The 20,074-nt window shown below is 43.4% G+C and overlaps 2 protein-coding genes across 2 annotated transcripts; both read left to right on the top strand.

The window, feature by feature from the left end:
• Window positions 1-5,005: 5,005 nt before the first annotated feature.
• On the top strand, window positions 5,006-8,259 carry LOC100272979 (3-dehydroquinate synthase). Its single transcript, NM_001147430.1, is given in 8 exon segments — window positions 5,006-5,359; window positions 5,438-5,588; window positions 5,673-5,840; window positions 5,925-6,151; window positions 7,089-7,212; window positions 7,386-7,448; window positions 7,542-7,685; window positions 7,892-8,259. Coding segments are annotated over 8 exon segments (1,323 nt in total). The 5' UTR covers window positions 5,006-5,045; the 3' UTR covers window positions 8,024-8,259.
• A 2,969-nt stretch (window positions 8,260-11,228) lies between these two features.
• LOC103637027 (uncharacterized) lies at window positions 11,229-12,915 on the top strand. The gene is made up of 6 exons (XM_020549376.1): window positions 11,229-11,471; window positions 11,641-12,123; window positions 12,209-12,293; window positions 12,373-12,497; window positions 12,582-12,653; window positions 12,729-12,915. The coding sequence occupies exons 2-6, from the start codon at window positions 12,078-12,080 to the stop codon at window positions 12,827-12,829; spliced, it is 429 nt and encodes a 142-aa protein (XP_020404965.1). The 5' UTR covers window positions 11,229-11,471; window positions 11,641-12,077; the 3' UTR covers window positions 12,830-12,915.
• Window positions 12,916-20,074: the final 7,159 nt, after the last annotated feature.

Raw genomic sequence — 20,074 nt, 5'->3', positions numbered from 1 at the left:
GCGGGATGTAAGATTAACAGGAAGAGCACATCAGGGACTTGCCAGTTCTTGGGGAGATCCTTGGTGTCTTGGGCTTCAAAGAAGCAAAATTCGGTCGCTCTTTCAACCGTCGAAGCCGAGTACATTGCCGCAGGTCATTGTTGCGCGCAATTACTTTGGATGAGGCAAACCCTGCGGGACTACGGTTACAAATTAACCAAAGTTCCTTTGCTATGTGATAATGAGAGTGCAATCAAAATGGCCGACAATCCCGTCGAGCATAGCCGCACTAAGCACATAGCCATTCGGTATCATTTTCTTAGGGATCACCAACAAAAGGGAGATATCGAGATTGCTTACATTAACACTAAAGATCAATTAGCCGATATCTTTACCAAGCCTCTTGATGAACAAACTTTTACCAAACTTAGGCATGAGCTCAATATTCTTGATTCCCGCAACTTCTTTTGTTAGATTGCACACATAGCTCATTTATATACTCTTGATCATATCTCTTTTATATGCTATGACTAATGTGTTTCCAAGTCTATTTCAAATCAAGTCATAGGTATATTGAAAGGGAATTGGAGTTTTAGGCGAAGACAAAGGCTTCCACTCCGCAACCCATCCTTCGCCGTCGCTCCAAGCCACTCTCCATCTTTGGGGGAGAGAACAAAAGGACTTCATCTTTGGTATAATCTTAACTCATTTGTTTATGACCAAAGAGGAAGACATTACTTCGAGGGCTCTAATAATTCCGTTTTTTGGCGATTCATGCCAAAGGGGGAGAGAGTATGAGCCCAAAGCAAAAGGACCGCACCACCACCAATTTCAAAAACTTAGTGTTTTCCAAGAATATTTATCAATTGGTATCCTATTGTGTTCAAAAGAGGGAGAAAGTAGTATTTCAAAAATGATATATCAAAACCCTCTTGAACACTAAGAGGAGGATCTCCTTTAGGGGGAGTTTTGTTTAGTCAAAGGAAAAGCATTTGAAATAGGGAGAGATAATTTCAAATCTTGAAAATGCTTTGCAAAATCCTATTCATTTACCTTTGACCATTTGCAAAAGAACTTTGAAAAGGATTTACAAAAGAGTTTGCAAAAACAAAACATGTGGTGCAAGCGTGGTCCAAAATGTTAAATAAGAAAGAAACAATCCATGCATATCTTGTAAGTAGTTATAGTGGCTCAATTCCAAGCAACCTTTACACTTACATTATGCAAACTAGTTCAATTATGCACTTCTATATTTGCTTTGGTTTGTGTTGGCATCAATCACCAAAAAGGGGGAGATTGAAAGGGAATTAGGCTTACACCTAGTTCCTAAATAATTTTGGTGGTTGAATTGCCCAACACAAATCTTTGGACTAACTAGTTTGCTCTAGTGTATAAGTTATACAGGTGTCAAAGGTTCACACTTAGCCAATAAAAAGACCAAGTGTTGGGTTCAACAAAAATGCAAAGGAGCAACCAAAGGCTACTCTGGTCTGGCGCACCGGACTGTCCGGTGCGCCACCGGACATGTCCGGTGCACCAGAGGACTCAGGTTTCAAACTCGTCACCTTCGGGAATTTCCAGAGGCCACTCCGCTATAATTCACCGGACTGTCCGGTGTGCACCGGACATGTCCGGTGCTCCAAGGAAGGGCGGCCCCAGGAACTCGCCAGCCTCGGGTTTTCATTCCAGCCGCTCCGCTATAATTCACCGGACTGTCCGGTGCATCTGCGGAGCAACGGCTACTTCAGGCGCCAACGGCTACCTGCAGCGCATTTATTGCGCGCCAGCACGCGCAGAGGTCAGGCACGCCCATGCTGGCGCACCGGACACTCTACAGTACATGTCCGGTGCGCCACCGGACATCAAGGCGGGCCCAGGAGTCAGAACTCCAACGGTCGATTTCCAACGGCACTGGTGACGTGGCGGGGGCACCGGACTGTCCGGTGTGCACCGGACTGTCCGGTGCGCCATCGAACAGACAGCCCAGCCAACGGTCAAGTTTGGTGGTTGGGGCTATAAATACCTCAACCACCCCACAATTCATTGTATCCAAGTTCTCTACTTCCCAACTACTACAAGAGCTCTAGCATTCAATTCTAGACACACCAAAGAGATCAAATCCTCTCCATATTCCACACAACGCCCTAGTGACTAGAGAGAGAGATTTGCTTGTGTTCTTTCGAGCTCTTGCGCTTGGATTGCTTCCTTCTTTCTGGATTCTTTCTTGTGATCAAACACTCACTTGTAATTGAGGCAAGAGGCACCAATTGTGTGGTGGCCCTTGCGGGAAGTTTGATTCCCAAGTGATTTGAGAAGAGAAGCTCACTCGGTCCGAGGGACCGATTGAGAGAGGGAAGGGTTGAAAGAGACCCGGCCTTTGTGGCCTCCTCAACGGGGAGTAGGTTTGCAAGAACCGAACCTCGGTAAAACAAATCCGCGTGTCACACTCTTCATTTGCTTGCGATTTGTTTTGCTCCCTCTCTCGCGGACTCGTTTATATTTCTAACGCTAACCCGGCTTGTAGTTGTGATTATTTTTGAGAATTTCAGTTTCGCCCTATTCACCCCCCCTCTAGGCGACTTTCAGCTGCCCTTGCCCGAGGCTGGGCTCGGGCGAGGCGTGATCGAGTCCCTTGAATGGACCGATCCCTGACTTAGTCGCACCCATCAGGCCTTTGCATCTTTGTGCTGATGGAGGTTACCAGCTGAGAATTAGGAGTCTTGAGGGTACCCCTAATTATGGTCCCCGACAGATAATATGCACAACAAACAGATATTTAATGATGAATGAAAAGTAACACACCTAGAAGACTGCAGAAGCATATGGATCCAAGTTTCTGACACCATAAAATGGTTGTCCATGTGTTGGATTGGGTGCATGATGCGAGTATACATATGCGGGTGGATGAGGTGGTTGTCCATACCCATACATGATCGATGGTGGTATTAGACCAGGTGGTGGTGCCCATACACCATATAAGTGTTGGTCACGTCAAGGCGGATAGTTGTAACTCGAGCTAACTGGGCTATGACTACCATCATCAACATGTCCGCAAACCGAATGACGTCATTATGAATGAAGTGATCCATACCTTGAATCTTATAGGCATGGCTACCCCCAACACCATATGCTCCAACGTCATATGTTCCAGAATGGCTACCCCAACACCATATGCTCCAGCGTCATATGTTCCAGCATTGCTACCCCCAGCATCATATGCTCTAACATCACCTCCACCATCCCTGTGGCTACCATCACTGTCATCTCCATCGTCTCCATGGGAATCGTTGCCACCATTATCTTCAGTACTACTTTCTTCAATGTCAAACTCTTCTTCCTCATCATCAAATTTAACTTTTTTCCTTTGCTTTCTGAGGGACCAAGTTTTTTATTTTTATGAGGTGGGTGTCACCAACTACTGTATCAGCTCATTCATGTATATCCTCTGTGTCTCCATATTTTTGGGCAATTGATGTAAACAGCTTGTTAGGTGTCACTATAAGATGAGTCATCATCCAATGTTGGATCCGTATTGGATCTCCCTCTTTCCATCCAATCACGAATGACTTCGTTATACCTATGTAACTATAGATCCATGAGGAGCGGGGTCAAAGTCACTAGACTTAAATTTTACTTTGTAAATAGTGTCAAACAATTTTATTTACAGTCGTGTCCCTATTTTATACTACATGTTGGATACAGTCTTACTGAGTGCCTTCTATTCTGAGTCGATATCATGCTTATAGGAAGTACAAGCGACAGCGTTAAACGTGGACATTGGAAGGTTGATATCGAAGACTCATGCTAAGGCCAGCTCCCTCATATCGTGTAGCGTGTAATATGGAGGAGCAACTACACTCTAATAACTCTCCCATGGCCAGAGAAAAGAAACTCCTCCATATATGGGATAAATTCTAATCTCTCTTATTTTTTTACTTCATTTCTTTTAGATATTAACTATTTTAAAGCATAGTAATCTGATAATAATATGTATTACGATAGTATAAATAGTCTACGATTTTTAAACAAAAAAACTGATGAAAAATATCATATAACTGAATTATAATATACAAGTGAATGGTTGGAAACGTTCTATATATGAAGGAATATCTTTTAGAACAATATAGTAAAATGTAATAGAAAGTACAGGTAAATGCGAGAAATATTGGAGAAAATGGTTGAAAATGGCCTAATGCTCCAGCCAGAGTTATAATTACAAGACTTTTTGTTGCGGTGCGTGAAGGCGGGTTGGTGAATGAGCTGAAGTCTCTAGTGTCTTCTAATTTATACAGTTCGAGTACGCATTTAAGGGAAGTGAGTGTAAGACTGTCGTCAGCCGTCAGTGTAAGATATGAGATGTAAAATTATAGATGATATTTGTCTGTAGAGTGGTGTTTGAAATAGAAATGAAATAGAGGAAGAGATAAGAGCTGGAGATAGCTAATATAGTTGCCCATGCTAGGTAGAACTAAGGTATTGTTTGGTTCACATATTTGTAACGTAACGGGTAACTGATAACGTTAAATCATGTTTGTTTAGTTCAACCGTAATCAGATACCACACTAAAATTTAATACCAGCCTATTCAAATTTGTTATCGCCAGTAATCAAGCGTAAACCATTATCATTACTATTTACGTTACATTTCTTAAACCAAACAGAAGCTAGGTTACGAGTGCGTTGAGGTAATCACCAATTCCGTATAGTAACGTCGACGAAATTGTTAGTTTGTTACCGCATGTTCTTTCTTTCTTTTTTTTTTAACTCATAGGCTCCACTTCCTGTCAGTGTCACACAGAGCCGCCGTCGGTAAACCGGCACCGCCGCCAGCCATCCCGCCGCCCCCACCATCCCCCTAGGTCCCTACCAACCGCAGTACCATCTCAGCCGTCGATTCATAATGCCAACTGCCCAGATCGACCCGTCCCACTTATCACCGTGCTCCTCACCCACCTACCGCGCCACAGCCCGCCTCAAATCCCCGGCTCGGAAACAACCACCGATCACACCACCACATTGCCGTCACCGTCACCGCCGGCCCGCCGCCACCGCTTCCCAAGCTATCTCATGGCGGCCTCCGCGTCCTCCCTGCTTGCAGACGCCGCATCCTCATCCTGCGGGGCCATCTCTCCGCGTCCCCGGTTGCTTCGTGGAGCTCCGGCCGCCGCCTTCGTCCCCTCGCCGTCGCGTCACTCCTGCTGTTCCCTCCGCGCTTCCCCCGCGAGGCGCCATCGGAGCCGCTTTGTAGCCAGCGCCGTTCCCACGATGCAGCCTCCGGCGGAGTCCAGGGTCTCCACGGTAGTCGATGTCGACCTCGGCGATCGTAGCTACCCGATCTACATCGGCGCAGGCCTCCTCGACGAGCCGGACCTGCTGCAGAGGTAGTCAAATTATACGTTTTTTCCCTCGACTGTCAGGCTGGAGTGGTCAGTCCGTGATCCCTTTCTCTGTTTGCGCAGGCATGTTCATGGTAAGAGGGTTCTGGTGGTGACCAACACGACCGTCGCGCCGCTTTACCTGGAGAAGGTGGCATGGGCACTCACCCACAACAATCCCAATGTGTCAGTGGAGAGTGTGATCCTGCCTGACGGCGAAAAGTACAAAGATATGGTGAGCTCGCTTGTGTTTCCCAGCGTCCTGTGTGAATGCGTTTGTTTTGCAGTCTGTATAACCTGACTTGGCTGTGGTCGGCAGGACACGCTGATGAAGGTGTTTGACAAGGCAGTCGAGTCCCGGTTTGACCGCCGGTGCACATTTGTAGCACTGGGTGGTGGTGTCATCGGGGACATGTGTGGATTTGCAGCTGCTGCATTCCTCCGGGGCGTCAATTTCATACAGATACCAACTACTCTGATGGCCCAGGTCATATGCTTGATTTGTGGTTCACTAAAGTTGGGTTACATATATATAGGTCTGGTTCTGATGTTGCTCGGATGACTGCTTTAGGTGGATTCATCTGTTGGCGGGAAAACTGGGATTAACCACCCACTAGGGAAGAACTTGATTGGAGCATTCTACCAGCCACAATGTGTTCTAATTGACACAGATACACTGAACACATTGCCTGACAGGGAGCTAGCCTCAGGCATTGCCGAGGTAGTGAAGTATGGGCTCATAAGGGATGCACCATTCTTTGAGTGGCAAGAGAAAAACATGCCTGAATTGTTAGCAAGGTACTCAACTTGTTCCTGTGTGCATTAATGCTATCATATTTTTATTCTACGAATTGTAGACACTAGATACAGTTTATAACTGTATTAGACTTGTGGTCCTTGTAGACACTGGTCGTAGAGTGCAAGGAATGTGTAGTCACCTCAAGATCCAACTGTCTGTTCTACCTAATCTTGTTTGCAACTCTAGCCTTGTTATCACTTCCTACTAAAATATTCAGAGGATAACCATTTCTGTGTATTTATATTTCCTGAAATGGCTAATTCGCGAGTGGTATGACCAAATGAAACAACATGGTTATCTGTTTTTTTGGGAAGTTCCCCAACTTCTGAATAGCCGTTGTCTGAAAAGTATGTAGTTTTGTTTGGGTAAAGTGCATTTTCAACCCTCAACTTGTACATGAGTTTGATTTTCAACCTTAAACTACAAAACCAGGTACAGGACACCATCGAACTATTGAAACCGAACAAATTTGGTTCTTCAACTGGTTTCAAAGGTGGCATGTTTTGTTTTACTTTCTCCATGCTACTTATATTGGCATTTTTCTCTGTTACTCCTAGTAGTTGTGAAAGATGTTTAGTGAACTGTAGTTAGGAAGAAAGTTTAGAAGGCAGGCCTAGTGCAGTGGTGAGAGTTGTCTCACTGAGTCACCATGCCATGGGTTTGAAGTAGCCTCTCATTTGCGGGGGACGACTTTCCTCGGTTTATCACTTCCCTAGACCCCCATTTATGTGGGAGCCTCTGGCACTGGATATCAGGATATGTCCAATTAGGAAGAAAGTTTGCACTCTAGTTTAGCCCTTAGAATAGCATTACATATAGCATATTGCTGAACTTTCGCTTGTTGAGAAAATGCAGAATAGTTTTCTGGCATAAATTGAATGTAGTAACTAATTTTTATCTTGCTGTTAATGTTGAGCTTGAAATGTATTTTTGTAGAGAACCAAATGCTTTGGCCTATGCTATCAAGAGATCTTGTGAAAACAAAGCTGAGGTGGTCGCACAAGATGAGAAGGAAAGTGGCCTACGAGCAACACTAAACCTGGGTCACACATTTGGCCATGTATGTGTTATCATGTTTGGATTTTTATGTCTGATTATTTTTTACTGTCATTGATAAGGTTCGGGAGCAAGAACCTTAACCACCTTTATCACATCAGGATTTATCAGAATTTTGGCAACCTTATGTTATTGTAATGCACCAACCATATACTGATCCTCACAGTCGTTTGTCAGGCTATCGAGACTGGGACTGGATATGGAGCATGGCTCCATGGGGAGGCTGTCGCAACTGGAATAGTTAATCACTTGCAAATGCTTATACAGCCTCTTGTTATTTTGTAGTGTTGTTTTCTTATCTTTTTCTTATGTTCCGGTGTGGAACTACCCTAGGTTATGGCAGCTGATATGTCTCATCGCCTGGGGTGGATAGATGACTCCATAAAAGAACGTGTGTTTGCCATACTAAAGCAAGCCAAACTTCCCATTGCACCTCCAGAGACCATGACCGTGGAGAAGTTTAAAAACATCATTGCTGTAAGCACCTTGTGATTTCCCAGCATCATTTTTTAAGTAGCACTGAGTCAGTTTTTTTGTGCAATTGCACAAATTAACATGTTCTTGCAGGACTTACAAATTGTTAGCATGTGCTTCCGTTGCATTATTGTAGCATACTGATATCTCAAGTTTGCAACTCTTCTATAAAGAAAACACTCTTACTGGATTCCTGTATGACACGTCAGGTTGACAAGAAGGTTGCTGATGGTCTGTTGAGACTCATCCTTCTGAAAGGACCACTAGGGCGCTGTGTCTTTACCGGGGATTATGACCGGAATGCGCTCGATGAAACCCTTCACGCATTCTGCAACAACTGACCCATCTCAGTTTTGGACTTCACTTCTGTATGCTAATACTAGGCCATGTATATCCATCAAAGAAAAGATTGCGATGTACATTATCTTCATTGTCTCATTGGTATATTTTTGTCAGAAATAATGGTATAATCGTTTATGTGTTGGTTTGAGTTTGTAGAGAACCATGTCTAATCAACTGTGATTGTTCTCTACTGATAAAGAAGCTCTGTCAGGTGACAATACTTTCGTAGCGGTTTAAACCTGTTTTGTGTCAATCAAATTATTGCCCCATCCCTTCTGAATTACAATAGTTTATGTTGGCTTTGTCCTTAGTCAAACCTCTCTGACTTTAGCCAAGTTCTAGAAAAATGCATTAACATCTATAAGTTTAAATGGATGTACTTCTAAAATATAATATATCATAGATAATTTAATAAAAAACAGATTTGTTATTTTATGTGCTTGTGCATTTTTTTATTAATTTGATCAAATTTAAAATAGATTTGACGATAAAACAAAACAAAATATTATTTGGAACGGAGAAAGGACAGTGTACCTTCATGTTGCTGCATTTTATTAGAATTCAGAAGTTCACTGCTATGCTAACCTGCGCTTCTCATCATATGAGCTTTCATAGTATCACATGTTGCCTGTTGCATTTTTTACCTTTTAAGAAAATTCCAGTTGCTTGTTGCAGTTTTTTTTTTAAAAAAAATTAATAAAAAAACTGGCTAGAGATTTGCAGATATGATGCGTTTCATGTCTAGTCATTCATTCACTGTCTGTGAACTGCTCAGATTGTACGAAGGAAATCCGGGAACAACTGCTGGCCGGGGCGAGAAAACACTGTGGGAGTGGGACTAAGATTTTATAAGCCTTTTGTTTAGCTGGATTCTAATCTGCTCTAATCCATATGTAAAAATGGAAAAAGTTTTTTTTATCCTTATCCATTCAGTATATCCTGAAGCCAATTCTATTGAGAAAATATATTGAATATGAAAACCTAGTTAATTTAATTTTCATCTCAATAGGAGTGCAACTAAACGAGCCTGAGATGAAAAGGGAAATCAAGGGCCTAACACACCTCATACTGGAATGCTTGGTTAATAACACAATACATTGGAACAAATTCGATTACTAGAACACAGCTTGGGGACGAACGACGCAGCATGCTTGTATCATCATTGGTGACTGAAACTATTGAGTATCTAAATGGATTCGTAAATATTTAAATTGGCTGCGTTTAAACTCGTACTTGATCATGAGAATGTACTCGGACTGTGAAGTGTTCACTCTGCTATTTTGACTTATTATGTGGCTATGCATAAGATACAACTAAGATGTGGCATTAGAGTTTGTTGTTAAGCAAAGAACTAGAGAATGTGGTATGCCAATATGTCAAAGTCAATCAGACTTTCAGAGGGCCTTTAGTTTCTTTCTTATTTCGGACCAACAAGAAAAGGTATAAAGTAATTCACGTCAAAGATGATAGGACTCCAGTTCCATATATCAATATATCAGCGGGCTACATGGAAAGTTTTCATGACGATGCGAGTGTGTGCAATGGACCATACCCATACCTATATGTGACGTGACCATACTCATGAGTCGTGCCACTGAATTTGATGGACTAAAATCTCTACTAATCCTTAAGTGCCAACGGAGGGCGTCCACCATCGAATCCATGCCCCCGCCCGCGATGTTTTAGCCACCGCGCGCGTCTTCCCCCACACCCGCGCGCCGTCCGCGCGCAATCCCGTCCCCCAGCTCCCGCGCGCAGTGATGACCGCCGCCAGCGTCGCTCGCGTCTTCATCACGCGCGCGTCGCTCGCGCCGCGCGCAATCCCGCCCGCGCGCCGTGATGCCCGCCCCACCACCCCGCCCACCATCCCGGCGAGGAGAACTTCCCGCGCGCGGCGCCCGCTCCAGGTACCCTGCCCCACCACCCCGCCCGCGCGCCGTGATGCCCGCCCCACCACCCCGCCCACCATCCCGGCGAGGAGAACATCCCGCGCGCGGCGCCCGCGCCAGGCACCCTGCCCCACCACCCCGCCCGCGCGAGCCCCCCCACCCGCCATCCCCGGCCACCACGCCCTGGCCCGCCATCCCCGGCGAGGACAGCATCCCGCGCGCGTCGCCCGCGCCAGGCACCCCGCCTCCCACCCCCCTCCCCCGGCGCGCCGTGATGACCGCTGTGGGGTATCCCGCCCACATCAAACCGCGACGTGAAATGGAAGGCGAGATTCGCGTACTAATCTGACAGCGACGACATTTCCACAGCTATTAAAAGGATGGACAGAGGTACCGTCTGCAACCCATCCCCACTCTCCTCAGATTCACCGATTCAATCACCCTCATCCATCTTATTGTGTTTTAATTCGTGCCGGTATTGCAGTATGTAGATTTTGGTTGCATCTGTTTATTGGCTAGGTATTTCACCCTCATCCTTGCATCTGCTTCAAGGTTGCATCTGTTTATTTCAGGTACACTCTCGCATGAACTTGTGTACAACATTCTTGGAGTGACTGAGCAAGCTTGGCGAACTTCCCTGACCAATCAAAGGTACAATTTTTCCACTTCCTAGACACTGAATTTTAGAGTGCCTAATAATATTGCCTTCACTGAATTTTAGTGTAGAAGCAATTTCAGTGTCTATGTTAATTCAGTTTTGTGTTGAGAGTGTTCATGTTATTTGTACTTCAAATTTCAAGTCAGTTTTAATGTTTAATGTAGTGTTGAGTGACTGTTACCTTATATATGTGCGAGATGTTTTACATTTTTTTGCACGTACATCTATACACGTACACCTATTGTGGATTCATGTTTCTGGAAGCATGGGAAATGGATACTGACAATACCTCAATGGTGTACTTAACACTACAAATTTCACTCAATACCTTTGAAGGCCGAGTTTGGCTTCTTTCGCATTGCTGACGAACTGTCTTGTGGCCTGGTACTTTGGTGGAAGCCCCTTCACCAGATGCTTGCCACTGCTATGACTTTCGTTAGTGCTGACAATAGTTTCATCAGAACTTACTAATTTGTCAGTGTTTGCATTCATCTCTTCTGGACTCTGCCCAGCAGCTTCTTTTTGAAGTGTTGCAGGTGAGAGAGTTCCTCCTCTCAATCCTCTTCTTCTTAACCTCGAGCCTCTTCAGGCTCTGTGCTTCCTTTCGTTTCAGTGAATATACTTGGTAGGAGAAACATTCACTATACATGGTTTTGATTTATTTCATGATTAAGAAAGCATATTTCATGTTATAAACCTCAAATCTATGTTTTTTTGGTTTATTTTTCTACTTTGTTTCATACTTCCTTCAAATGTGGAGATTTACATGGCTTTTTTTATGTTTTGATTTATTTCAAACATATTTGTAACTATGATCAATACTATAAGATCAATGGCACCATCTACACTTAACCAACATAGGTCGGTTGCAGCCCTACATCACGTCCCTACAAAGTTTCCGTAAGTACACAGTTCACTTGTCGCATATATATATATATATATATATATATATATATATATATATATATATATATATATATATATATATATATATATATATATATATATATATATATATATATATATATATATGCGTGGACAAAAGAATCTAAACTCACTTTTAATGTAGTTTCGTGTTATTTGATGACGTTGAGAGCGATGACTTACCAAAATTTAAGAGTATCGTAGCCAGAATCGTTGTTAAGTTCCCTAGACGTCATGACAGCCAACATTTTATTCTACAAGACATCACTGTAAGTCACTGGGTCAAACATTAAAACATAAATAAATGAAGTCAACGTATTTCTCTTACTCATACGACGTGCATTCTGAAATGACTAGGGGTCAAAAATAGAAGCGATTTCATACCGCGCTAATGTCCAAAGATTTGACACCTTACTCCAACAAGGATCTACATATACATTATATGGAGTGGCGTTCTATGTAAGCTGGGGGCCGTATCTATTTCGGAATTTTGGACATAGGCTAGAATTGACCTTGGCATCTCGGACTGTTGTGGAACCATTCCACTTGCCAATTCAGTTCCCGCCTTATCCAAAACATCTTATGCCATTTCATGAGGTCCTCCAACAACCTCATAAGAGGTTTATAGGTATGTGCCCGTCTTTCTATATGGAGTATACTTATACCGCACTAAACCATAAAAAAATTTAATCCCTCATATATGAATGTCTCAGATGTAATAGGAATTGTCATTCATTTGGCGCCGTTAGAGCACATCGGTGGAAGGCCGTACAGAGAGGCCATACTAATGGATTCCAGGTCATTAATTTATAATACAATCTTTTTTAAACTGCAGACATGTTATATTTTATTCAAACAATACAAGCTTTGTTTATAGGTGGGATATAATCGTCGTGGGTATATGGCCTGAACTGTTGCAAAGAAATGCTCTACGGTGGGTGTTAGCTAGAGAAAACAAGAGCATAATTATCGGAACTATGCTGCGTCGTAACAAGCTACACAGTAAATTATATTATCCTTGAACATCTTTGTTGGAGTAAACGCAATGACCTTCTTTAGTAACTAAGTCTACTACTATAACAATAGGATGCTTGCAAACCTCGGACCATAGCACTGTTGAATTCGATCCAGATCATCACACCACACAACGGTTGCAGAGTGAGTGTTTCTTGCAATAATTTAGAAACTATAATTAAGTAATCATGTTATTACATATCATTTACTAAATTGCAGCAATTCGGCGCTCCATGATCCAAAATCCGAGGAGTGCTTTAATCAACAATTATCTAGAGAGGAGACGCGCTTATCTGGCGACAGTGGTTCCGGATGTGTAGTGTGATAGCTTGTTATCAACTAAAGATGGTCACAATTATTTGTATTTCGTCGTTTATGTATTAAAAACTGGCTCTTTGTTGTGTTGAATTCGATACGTATAATGTTATCGAACCCTCGCAGTCAGAAATAAATTATGTTATCATTCCTTGTAAGATCTCAAAAACAGCAATAAGAATGAGTATGACCAGGCAACTTTCACTATACATGTCATATTTTGACAGATTAAGAACACACGAGACATGTAGGTCTGAAGGAGATGTTGTATTTCCAGTCTTCTAGGTAGCCACAGCTTCATCCTGAGCCATGACAATATCTGCTGGTCTGTCATGTAAAGTTCAGACTATCACAAAATACAATCTGCCAGCCAATTTACACACGGTTGCAGAGTGAGTGTCTCTGACAATGAGCACAGATTGTCTGCTAATTTAAGCTAATTTAAGCTATCTTGGAGAGTGAGTCTTTTAAGCCATTGTCTGCTAATTTAATCTAGGCACAGATTGTGCCAGTAAGCACATAATCAACCAACTTCAGTTTATAGCTAGGACACCAATCATCAATGTGGGGTGACTACTGTAGTTATTCAGTCACCCCAACAACCTACATACTGTAGTATCGCAGTCAGAAAAGCATGCTAACCTTTTCGACAGTAAGATCAGTGATCTCCCCATGAACTATCTTGGAGTGCCTGTAAGTCCTAGCAGGCTTCGTGTGAATGACTGGGTTAAGCTGGTGGAAAAGGTTGATAAAAGGACTTCAAAGTTGTAAAATCAGTGTTCTGACTATAGTTGGTAGAATTACACATATTAATGCTTGCCTATCTAATACTCATATATACCACATGTCCATGTACCTGATGCCAAAAACTGCAATTAAAAAGCTCGATATGAAAAGGAGACGTTTCCTTTAACATGGGGGAGATACATAACGATACTATAAGTAACAATTGTCATTTCGAGTTCTTCAGATTTTATTACAACAACGCATGACAATGCCCGACACATATCTCTATCAACTGTAGCTATGGACCCTTCTTTATATATGACAACTTTTGTTATTGCTTGGTTCTAATATTATAGTGTTTATCTAAGGCTTAGTATCTCGTAATGAAAGGTAGTTTTAGCTATATTGAAATTCTAGGGAAAAAACTTGTTCAATAGCACATAAAGCAGAGTTAAGGAACTGTGAAAAAAGAAAATACTCACTGAGCATCATTAGTTTTGCCATAGCTGAAATAAACACCAGTCAGAATTCAACATGGAAAACCACCAGTGGATTCTTCATGTTTGGCCTGCATCATGTGTGTTTTCATCCTATCCTTCCAGCAGGATCCTCAATTACTCATCCTTGCTGGGCTGGTAAAGTGGTAAGGATTAATAGTCAGTCAAGTGTTAATAGACAACGTAATAGTCAGTCAAGTGTTACTGAATACGATAACACAATAATAAATAGTATACAGTACTCAAAGAATCGCTAAATGTGCGACGAAATTTCAAGAGCAGAAATAAATCCCAGTCAAACTGATTGAGGGCCTCTCTAAACAGGTTTCAAGTTCATGAAATCTGTTCAATCAGACGTTATGAGGCTAAAAATCTTTTGGTCTACCATGTGTTGGGTGTTTCTAGCATGTCACTTGGCTGGTATGAGGCTAAAAATAATTTGTTAGCTCCTATGAATCTGGGCACTGCTTCACCATCTTGTTATGTTCCTATGTTATTTTCTATGTTCCAATCACTGCTCTTAGTTAATTTTGATACTTGCAGTCTGTAGATCTTGTTTCCTGTTGATTCACTTGTAATTAAACTGTTTGGTTCACTAGACTTGTAATTTCCTGTTGATTCGACTGCTCATTTGGTTTAAATCTTTGCTTCTCAGCTACATTTGTTGGTCAATGAGTTCTTTTCTTTCTTTAGTACTCTCCTGGTCCTTTGACAGACTGCACTTCTGAACTACATTTTAGATTGGTCCTGTGGACATGTTTGTTTGAAATGGTCTGTGAACCTTGACGGACTTGAAAATTATTTAAAAAGTCCATTGCCCCTATCAGGTTTTCTTTATGGAGAACAGAGAACAAACACAAACAAATCAGATGGCACATAATGTTGCTCGCACACCATGTGCAGACATCTCAAACACCATTAATACAGGTAAAGCTTAGTACATGCGTGTAGATTAATGAATGCAACGTAGTATGTAATAGAACACTAATATACAAAGTTACATTGTAGGTGATCAAAATGGATCAAACTCGTTACGACCAATTGTTGATGCTAAGGAACGTAAGAGGCAAAGAGATAAGGAAAGATATGCCACGATGTCTGATGAACAGAAAAACGAGAAAAACAAAAAGCGTCGAGAAGCACGTCTACGGAATAAAGAGTTGAATAAGAAGCGTCCTGAAGCAAGTCAACAAAATGATTGCCAAAATATGATGCCCAACGCGCCAAGAGGTGATGAAATTCGTCAACTTTAGAGTAATGTTTCTGTGCATAAACCTACTACTGAAAGTAATGTGTTCATATTTTGTAGGTGGAGACGAAAAAGTAAATGTTGATCCAGATAATGATTCCGACTGGTTGCATATCAATTATACATTACAGTCAAACGACATTGATGCAACGACAGAAGTTCTAACACCAGGTACATGACTGTTCATTAGACTAAACATGCAAAAAAAATATAAAGTTTCATACGGTTTAACGTAGTATGCCTTATTACAGGCAGTGTGCACGAAAATGTTGGCCACACACCTAAGCATACTAGACAGAGGACCACCTACTTTAGCGAGCGGTACAAAAACTTAACTCCCGTCGAGAGGGAGTTTAGGCGTGAACGCCTTAGGTTGTATAATAGAACACCAAGGCGAAAAGAGGCAAAGGTAGACCACAACAGGAGACGTAGAGTTATGCAAGCCGACACTTTGAATCCCACATCCATCGCCATGGAGGACCCAACATATACCCCTGAGTTGGTACACCCTACAACAGATGTAAAGGGATCTGATGGATCCATATTAACTGTCTGCGACTGGGTTATCCCTGAATTCGTCAACGCACCTTTCTTGCCATCTCCAACCCAGACCGAGGATGTCGCTTCGCCCGATATGTCTACCAATACACTAAAGCGTAAACATCATGTTCCTCGTGGGGAAAGACAAGCTATATTAGCTCGTCGAAACCAGCAATTTGAATCAGCCATATCAAGGAAGGTGGGTACTTCGATTGAGGATACTAGCGGTGACGCTGTTGAAGGGGACGATTGGACACAGCGCCATACGCCTATGAAGATCACCAACAATGGTAATTACTATCCAAGTTTATATGGATCTTGCAAGACATCGATAGTATGTAGTCTGACTAAACATGTGCTTACATCATCTTGGATCCATTTAGGTGATGACGATGAGGGTGTCATATTTGAAGACGACGATGATGAGAACGAGGGATACCTATTCGCTGCGCAATGTACTATTTTCGATTATTATTATCCTAGCAAGGCTTATGTAAATATTCATGTCTTACTCATTGTTTTCAAAAAAATATCAGATGAGGATACCGATGAGGATATCGAGATCGATGGTACTCAAGAAGAATCTACTGCCACTTATGTTTCTGACCCGTACGACAAGGTGTACAGCAACATCCCTGAAGAAACACATATGCTCAAGCTTGTTCCCAACTGCGGTTATTGCACCGCGAAGAAGTTTGAGTATGAGCCACCTGGGTTTTGTTGTCGTGGTGGGAAGGTTGAGCTAGCTCCAGTGGAGACCCCTCCCCAACTCAAGAGGTTGTGGGATAGTGCAGACTCTGATGCTAGGCACTTTCGTGATAACATTAGGTTTTTCAATGGCCATTTCTCTTTCACTTCCCTATACTGTTGCCTCGATAGTATGACAACTAATGTAAGGGGTTCTGGTATATACACGTTTCGAGCACAGGGCATGATGTACCACAATATCAAGTCATTTGGTAGGGAAGGTGGGGCAGAGCATAAACACCTTGAGCTTTACTTTTATGATGACGATCCCAGCCTCGAGCATCGGTACCGTAAGTGCCGTGAAGAGCATCAACAGAAAGACAAGGAGGTTATCAAACAGATAGTCGACATACTACGTGGAAACCCGTACTCCGAGCACCTTAGGACCATGGGCCACGTTGACAACCTTGATGACTATCGTATCGCGTTGAACCTTGACCAGACGTTGAACCAGAAGACATATAACACACCTCTCACTTCGGAGGTGGCCGCTGTCTGGATCGAAGGGAGCGAAGGGCGAGGCCAATTCAGCAAGAGTGTTATGCTCCATGGGAAGGACAGTTCAAGCCACTGCATCCGCTCATACCATGGATGCTACGATGCACTATCATATCCATTGTTCTTCCCTAGAGGCGAACTTGGATGGCATTCAAATATCCCAAAGGTTGGAGTATCCATGGACGAAGTGGATGCATACCGCGCGACACATAGGGCAAGTAATGCAAATGATGAAGATGCGGGTTAGTTGTTAATTTGATATTTGAGATATTTGCACATTATTAACTATGCTTTCGACATCACTCACTTTTCAATCCTTGCATATGCAGAAGCTCCTAGCCATTTATGTGTGTCTGTACGTGACTACTACTGCTACAAATTCCAGATTCGTCCCGGGGTATTCAATCCAATACTTCATGGAAAGCGGCTTTTCCAGCAGTTCGCGGTCAACACATACATAAAGATTGAGAGCTCTCGTTTAGATTTCATACGTAAGAACCAAGATCGATTAAGGGCAGACCTATATCAGGGCTTGGTGGATAGCATGCTAGATGGAGATATTAGAGCAGAGAAGATTGGCAAGCGAACTGTGCTGTCGACATCGTTTATTGGCGGTCCTCGTGACATGAGACGTCGGTATATGGATGTTATGGCTCTGGTGCGCAAGTTTGGTAAACCAGACATCTTTCTTACCATGACATGTAACCCAAACTGGGATGAGATAAGGAGGGAGCTTCTCCCTGGGCAAACACCGCAAGATCGTTCGGATCTTGTAGTGCGTGTCTTTCATGCAAAGCTACAGGAGTTAAAGCATAGGCTGACTAAACAGGATATTCTTGGTAAGGTCCGAGCCTACGTCTATGTCGTGGAGTTTCAGAAGCGGGGTTTGCCGCATGCCCATTTTCTACTCATAATGCAGAGGAAGTACAAGCTCACATGCCCTGAGCAGTATGACCTTTTGATCTCAGCTGAGATCCCAAGCAACAAGTACCCTGAACTACGAAAGATGGTTATCAAGCATATGATGCATGGCCCGTGTGGGTCGCTAAACCCTAACTGCCCATGCACTAAGGGTCGTAAATCGTGCAAGAATCATTACCCTCGGAATTTCAGTGACACAACCTTGCAAGGGAAGGATTCGTACCCTGTTTACAGACGTCGTGACGATGGTCGTACCGAAAAGGTTCGAGGGTGCGAATTGGACAATAGATGGGTTGTCCCTTACAACCCATACCTCCTTCGTCTCTTCAACTGTCACATCAATGTTGAGGCATGTGGGAGCATCAAGGCTGTTAAATACCTGTTCAAGTACATATACAAAGGCCATGATCGTGCTTCTGTTGTTATGAGAGATGCGAGCAAGGCAGATGATGATGTAGATGAGATCAAGCAGTACAGAGATGCAAGGTGGGTGACTCCTCCAGAAGCCTTATGGAGGATATACGGCTTTGAGCTTAGTCAGATATCTCCATCTGTGATGCAGTTGCAACTCCATCTTCCAAACATGCACATGGTGTCGTTTCACGAGCGGCAAATGGTCGAGCGAGTCGTCAACCGTCCAGGTGTTGATAGGTCAATGCTCACAGCATATTTTGAGGCGAATAGTCTACACAAGGAGGCTCGTGGCATCCTGTATCGTGACTTCCCTGAATGGTACACTTGGCAGAGTGGTAAGGGAAAAGTATGGCAACAGAGGAAACGAGATACGGGTGGACAAGTCGGTAGAATAGTCTCTGCTCATCCGGCCGAGGGGGAGCGCTACTATCTTCGTGTTCTCCTAAACCATGTGACTGGCGCCACTTCCTATGTGGATCTAAGGACAGTAGATGGTGTCACGCTACCGACTTTTCGTGAGGCAGCAGAGAGAAGGGGACTGCTTGAGTCGGACAACACACTGGATGAGTGTCTCACTGAACGTGCTCTTTTCCAGATGCCATCGGCGCTGCGCCGACTTTTTGCCACAATACTTGTGTACTGTGAGCCAAGCGATGTGGTTGTACTCTGGCAGAAACACCTAGATTCTATGTCCGAGGACTATCAACACAGGAATCCGTGCAAAACTCATGTTGAGCAGATGGTATTGATTGACATTAGGAACATGCTGCAGTCAATGGGAAAGGACATAAAGACATTCCCTCTTCCTCCTATCATGGATGCGTATGACGATGCTATTGGTACTGCTAGGGAGGTTTACGAGGAGGAAATTATCGAACCGGCAGCAGGAGATGTGGCTCTCAAAGACTGTCTTAACAAGGAACAGAGGGCCGCCTATGATAAGATTCTGTCTGCCGTTGACACTGATCAGGGCGGATTATTCTTTGTGGATGGACCTGGTGGCACCGGAAAGACTTACCTATATAGAGTGCTTCTCGCGACGCTACGCAGCCAGGGCAAGATTGCAGTGGCAACAGCTACATCTGGCGTTGCTGCTTCCATAATGCCTGGAGGAAGAACCGCCCATTCACGCTTCAAGATACCTCTCACTATTGACGATGGCGCTGTATGTAGCTTCACGAAGCAGAGTGGAACCGCAGAGTTGCTACGGAAAGCATCTCTCATTATCTGGGACGAGGCTTCTATGACTAAGAGACAAGCCGTGGAGGCACTGGACAATAGCATGCGCGATATAATGGGTCGACCCGGATTGCCATTCGGTGGTAAAACCATTGTCTTCGGTGGGGATTTCAGACAGGTCTTGCCTGTTGTTCGTAAAGGGTCAAGGGCTCAAGTGGTCGCTTCTTCGCTACGAATGTCTTACCTATGGGAGTCCATGTCCCACTTAAAGCTTGTTACCAATATGAGGGCAAAAAACGACCCTTGGTTTGCGGAGTATTTGCTGCGTGTAGGCGGTGGAACTGAGGACACAAATACTGACGGCGACATCCGTCTTCCTGACGAGGTATGTGTGCCTTACAGTGGGAGTGACAACGATCTTGACAACCTAATAGACTTCGTTTTCCCAAATCTCAACAAAAATATGTCTGATTCGACCT

Source organism: Zea mays, chromosome 2 (genome assembly GCF_902167145.1).
Source record: "Zea mays cultivar B73 chromosome 2, Zm-B73-REFERENCE-NAM-5.0, whole genome shotgun sequence".
Lineage (NCBI taxonomy): Eukaryota > Viridiplantae > Streptophyta > Magnoliopsida > Poales > Poaceae > Zea > Zea mays.
Note: the sequence above shows the minus strand (reverse complement) of the source record. Positions and strands in the feature narration are given on the sequence as shown.